Below are 6,186 nucleotides of genomic sequence, written 5' to 3'. Positions count from 1 at the left end.
GCATCTTAACTTTCTCCTTCAAGTTAAGCGACCTAATACATAGCTTAATTTACCAAACATACTTGGCAATTGCAGTTTACATTTCAAAGTCCATGCTTAATTAGACTTCTATACTCTGATCATCCTTGGGCCAACCCACGCAATCGTACTATATATTAGGTGTAGTACCACAAACGTTTGCATATTTACTGATTTAATTTGATACACTCTATCAACGAGCATTAGCATATCCAAATTCGAAGAGCATATGGATAATAAAAGATAGAGAAGAAAAACAAATTAAGTCGATAACTCTTTATCAACGAGATAAAGTATTTGCATATTTATGTAATGAATTGAAATCCAAGTTACAAAGTAATTAATTCTTACCAAAGGAAGAAATGTAGAAAAAACATTTATCACCTTTAAGTTAACGGTTTTCTTTTTCCGGAAAAAATCTTTACAACTCCATCAAAACCACCACCCACCAACGTGCACTCATCTTCACCCTCTTGGCTCCAACATATGCTACTCACAAACCCATCTTCATACCTTCTTCCACCCTCTGGTTCGAACCCATGCACCCATATGGGTTCGCCCCACCTCTTATCATATACAAACAACTGGTTGCTCTCAGACCCACATCCAATCAATCCTTGATTTCTCCAAATGGATAATCCCACAAACCTTCTTTGGTTTGTGTGCCCTTTATACGTGCGAATCATGTGCTGCTTCTCTATGTCCCACATCTTCAAACACCCATCTGTGCCGGACGTCACCACCGTGTGATCATCCAGGAATCTCGTGTAACTTACCGTCCTCTGATGCCCATCAAACACCGCTACCGGGTCAACGATTTTCCTCACATCGTAAACGTAGGCTTTTCGATCGGCACATCCAACGGCTACCAATGCGCCACCAAACGGGCTGAACTCCACACAACAAACTGGACTCCCTAACACCACTTTAGCCACACATTTCCCACCATCATGGCGCGGGTCCCACATTTGCATGGTTCCGTCATCGGCACCAGATGCTCCGACAACCGGATCCCAGTGGGAGTAGTCCATGCTCCAAACCCGCCGGCCGCTGTGTTCGTCACGCTCGTAAACCGGCATCTTGGTCTCAAGATCGTACTCCGTGACAACACCGTCGTAGTCGGCCGATCCCATGACCTGGCTTCCGGACCCGGGTTTCCATTTGAGGCTGCTGAGTTTTGCTGGGGTACATATGCAATAATGGCATGCAGTAGCATGGTCAAACAATGTTGCCTCTAGACGACTTGATGATAGCAATGAATTCAAGCTATAAACTCTGATCTTCCTAGCTATACCGCCGGTAGCAAAGAGGTTTCCGGAGGAGTTAACCTCTACGACGCCGAGAGTGTCCGAGATGTTTCCACCGGCAACGGAGGATGAAACCACGGCGGAGACGGAAAAATCCCACTCAAACTTCGTCGCTGACGTCGATCTATCCTCTTGATCGGGATCTTGTGTTGGTGGTGAGACGTTTTTCATTTCCCATTCATGTCAAGTTGTGATCAGGCGATTTAAAGCATTGAAAGTACTGGTGGCGGTGGCGGTGGTTATCGGCGGTGGTGGGGGGCTGTTTTTCGTTGAGATCTTTTGGGAGAGTCCCCACCAGTAAAAGGCTACGTCTACAAATTCCAAATGAAGAAATGGATAGACATGCATGGTTGTATATTGCTTTTGTGCGAGTATAATATATATGCCCCATAACTAGAAGGCTCCCTTAAGAAATCGGTCTGTCGTTCTCCTTTATTACAATCGTGCCATTACATATATATTAGGGCTGGTTAACCTAGCTATCAGAATTATTTGTTTATTATCTTTAATCTTTTTATATATAACGTGATATCTAGACTTTTAACTTTTTCTAAATGAGATTCATATAAAACATCTCCTCCACATAAAAAAGGATAATTAAAAAAATAATAATAATAAATAAATAAATGTCAAAAGAGTAACATAATAGGACAATTTGGTCATTTCGTAAAGCTGGTATATGATGTACGAATTTTATAAATAATCAGTGGAAGAGGGCACAAAAAGGGAATGGTGGTGGCTTTTGTACCTCAAGCATCAGTTGCGGTGGTTGTCTTTCCAAGTCATCTGAAATGTCGTCCCCCCTCCCATTAATTAACCTCATTTTTGTCAAATAATAAATTCCTTTACAACTTTCTTTTTCGAAACTGTCTCTCATTATCTGCAATTAATTTTTATTTATAATATCGTTAAGTGTAGTTATTAATTATAAATCTATCTTACCAACAAGTCAATTTCTATTTAAGTAAGTTTATCTCATATTTGATCATACACTTAGTATCATGTATGTCTTGATATTTCATAAAATGAAAATATGAGAGGCTCATAAGTGGTATATAAAAATTATTGTTTATGAAGTTAGTTAAAAACTATATTTTTTAGAAGTGACCATCATGAAAGATTAAGGATATTAGGTAAGAATATCATAGTCTAGTTCTTGAGAGAGAAATGTAAATGAGAGAAAAGATGGGAATGATATGAAATACGAAATTGTTTTATTGTGTTTTTTTTTTTTCTGAAAGAAATGTAAGAACATCATATTTTCTTGTTCTCGAAATAAATAGAAGGAAAGCTGATAGTTTTCAATTACAGCTAGTGTTTTACAATGGGAGTTAATTCGTACAGAATAGTTTTCTCCATATATAACAATTTGTGTTTTAAATTTTATATTGTATAACTCTATAAAACATACTATTATTATGTATGAAAAAAAAAATACTGTGTATGTGAATCTTTATGAATGTCATTTGGATGACTTGTTGACATTCATATCTTTTGGCCTATGTTGGCGAAACTCGGTGTCACCATGAAAGGTGAAGAAAAAACGTTTTGATGAAACATGTTATGTAGACATGCCTTCTAGCTGCTACTGCTTTATTTGAAATGATAATATTTCATGCATTCAACCCACACTACTCAACGATACCGTGTTAAAAATCTTTATGAAGGTCATTTGGATGATCAGTACGCGAATGCAATCAGAATCTGTGACCCGATGGCCCTCTCATGCTCCATGTATACAAGATGATACCCGCATCCGACAAGGGTCGGGTTTTCACGTTCGGGTGTGTTTTTGCGGGTCGAAACCCGACTGATTTGAAGTTCCGGATCATGGGTCCGAATTACATACGGGGCGAAAGAAAGGTCTAGATCATGGGTCCCTATACAAAAGCTAGTCTTTTCTAAAAGTACAAGGATAAAGGCTTTTTATTTACATTAAACTTAAAACATACAATCATATATATAATTTCTTGATAAAAGTCCGTCATACATCAGGTTGATTAGATCACTAACACCATCTAAGCATATTAAACTATTGATAGTGGATGTGAAACCTGTTGCTAATGAAAACAGTCTTTTTGTCGGCTATATGCAACGAAAACAACTAACCAATGATTTTTTGGATAAGTTCAAATGTGGTGTGATTGAAATGTAAACTGAGAAAAGTATCACTTGCCCCCCTACACTCTATTTTTCCTACTTTCAAGTACTATATAGTATATAGTATATACAGACGAAATCTCATGTACCTTAATTGAAGTTTTTCATTATTCTTTATGGTCAATCATTTAATGGCTAGCAATCTACATTTCTTGACATATATATTAGTAATATTACTAAGAAATTGTTTTAGGATCAGTATTCATTAATTCAAATTTATACTATGAAGTACTTGTATAGATGCCATGAATACATGAAGTATCTTTATAAACACAGTATATAACCAATTAATAGATGAGGTATGTTTGACATCGGATTGTTGACATTGTAAAAGGACAATCCTGTCATTATCATAAAGTGCAAGGGGTTTGTTACTAATTTACATAAAAGCGGGAAAATGTGGGGGTCCCTTAAGTTTTGATAGTACGTTTGCTGGAAGACAGGTTGGCATCGCAAGCGGGAAAATCTGTATTTTGGCCTTATCATATCTTTGGCTAAGATGGAATAGAATGATTCTATAGTTTTATTTTTGTACCGTAAATAATCTTAAAAATTTAAATCAAGATAATAGAGGATATCATATTCTTTATATATAACTAGTTAGGGAAAATGACCTTTGAGGGTAACTAACTGTTGCGTTTGTTCTTATTTGCTTTCTTTTCTTTTTTTGTACTCAATATATCATCGGATTTGTTGTTTGTGTTCACCATAACCCTTTTGACCGGCTTTTGACCGGCCATCACCTGTGATAGCCGGTCAAAGGTTATGGTGAACACAACAAGAAGTTTGATAGTATATTGAGTATAAAAAAAGGAAATGGACCAAATGAGGACAAACTCAACAGTTGGTTACCCTCCTGGGTCATTTTCCCTTTACTCATTTACATAAAATCTCACGTCATCTCCTGCTTATATTAATGACTTTATGAGATTCATTTTTGTTTTTCTTCAAAACATAACCCACGAAAGAACATTATTCATACATATACAACTTTGTAATGCACTTGAATATTTATTAGAGGAATCTTAACTAATCAGGTGCATTTCATGACTACATTTACATTTCCAATCAAATGATTTATCGTATAATGGATTCTGGACAAGTCTACAAACGAGTGGAATCACAAGTGTTGTGATTTTTGAGTTTACTTGGCTTTAAGATCGAATTTATGGGAGAAGATACAACATCAATATGTACAAGATCATGCAGCTTTTGCAGACACATCACCTTAACATACCTTGAGGTAAACGTTTATGCTGATAAATATACCTCTCATACACAGTTATATCCTTTTGCAGAGAGGTGTTGACAGCTAACAACAGTAAACATAGCATAGACCATGTTTTAACGAAGCTACTCCTCCGAAACGCTCTTCATGTACGTTATGGCCAAAGAAGGTTGCAGTCTTTGATACTTTTGCAACTTAAATTTTATTTAACTTTTTGGTGAAAATGACTCACGAGGGTAACCAATTGTTGAGTTTGTTCTCATTGGTCCTTTTTTTTTGTACTCAATATACCATCGAACTTGTTGTTTGTGTTCACCATAACCCTTTGACCGGCTATCAAAGGTGATAGCAGATCAAAAGTCGGTCAAAAGGGTTATGGTGAACACAAACAACAAGTTCGATGGTATTGTGATTACAAAAAATGAAAGGGACCCAATGAGAACAAACGCAACAGTTAGTTACCCTCAAATGTCATTTTCCCAACTAGTTACTACGCCCATTGTGTAAAGAAGCTCTTTTGTAATTAATAAAAACCAAAACTATAAAACAAATTATGTAAAGAACCAAAAACATAACTTAAGAATATAATAAATGATTAAATCGTAACTTATAAAATATGAAAGATGAAAACGGTTAAATCAAAATTTATTTAAGGGAAAATATGTAAATGTAAAAATCTCCTATAACCATAAACAAAATTGTTATTTCCACAAATATTTATTTTACATCTTGTATTATATTCGGTAAATGTTGTAACATGATTTGGATTAGCCATTTTTGTCCGGAAATTGTAAAACAAAATAAAGAGTAACCTTATGATAAGGGAACATCCACATTATATATATATATATATATATATATATATATATATATATATATATATATATATATATATATATATATATATAGGAGTAGGATCAAATGAGAACATCTAAAAGGTTGAGAACGCGAGAACAGATCTAGATCATCTAAATATTCAAATCTAAGGCTATTATCAGGCGGACCATTTACGTAAATTCTGAAATTTATTGGTATTAAAGTGTATCTTTGAAATGGTGAAAAGGGTATTACAGTAATTATAGCTTTAGAAACATTAAATAATTCCTATAACCTCTCAATCACTCACATATTTCCTTTAATTTTCCATCACTCTCTTCATCTCTCTTTGAAATCTAGGGCACGCCACCATCTTTATCTCAGAACACAATCTGCCACAACCATCATCGTCCCTCCTCCATCATCTAAATGTCATCAGTAGCATATTTTTGCTCCCCTCTCTTCTTATCTTCTCGTTGCTGCCCTACGTCCTTGCACCATCGTCATCGTGAAAAAAATAAGCAGAATAAGGGTTAATAAGGGAGACTGCTTCGAGACATTGAAGAAACAATCAAGGATTTTGTTCAGATTAGCACATTCATCGATGACTGATTTGCATTGTTATTGACAAAGCACGACGGAATGAGGGCTGCCGAC

At 35.7% G+C, this 6,186-nt stretch overlaps 1 protein-coding gene across 1 annotated transcript; it reads right to left on the bottom strand.

Moving 5' to 3' along the window:
• Positions 1–279: 279 nt before the first annotated feature.
• On the bottom strand, positions 280–1,688 carry LOC145141215 (WD repeat-containing protein RUP2-like). The gene has a single exon (XM_079074529.1). The coding sequence runs from the start codon at positions 1,494–1,496 to the stop codon at positions 405–407; it is 1,092 nt and encodes a 363-aa protein (XP_078930655.1). The 5' UTR covers positions 1,497–1,688; the 3' UTR covers positions 280–404.
• Positions 1,689–6,186: the final 4,498 nt, after the last annotated feature.

Source organism: Lactuca virosa, chromosome 9 (genome assembly GCF_052849685.1).
Source record: "Lactuca virosa cultivar CGN04683 chromosome 9, Lactuca_virosa_CGN04683_v6, whole genome shotgun sequence".
Taxonomy (NCBI): Eukaryota; Viridiplantae; Streptophyta; class Magnoliopsida; order Asterales; family Asteraceae; genus Lactuca; species Lactuca virosa.
The sequence above is the reverse complement of the archived record's forward strand: the minus strand, read 5'-3'. Positions and strand labels throughout refer to the sequence as shown.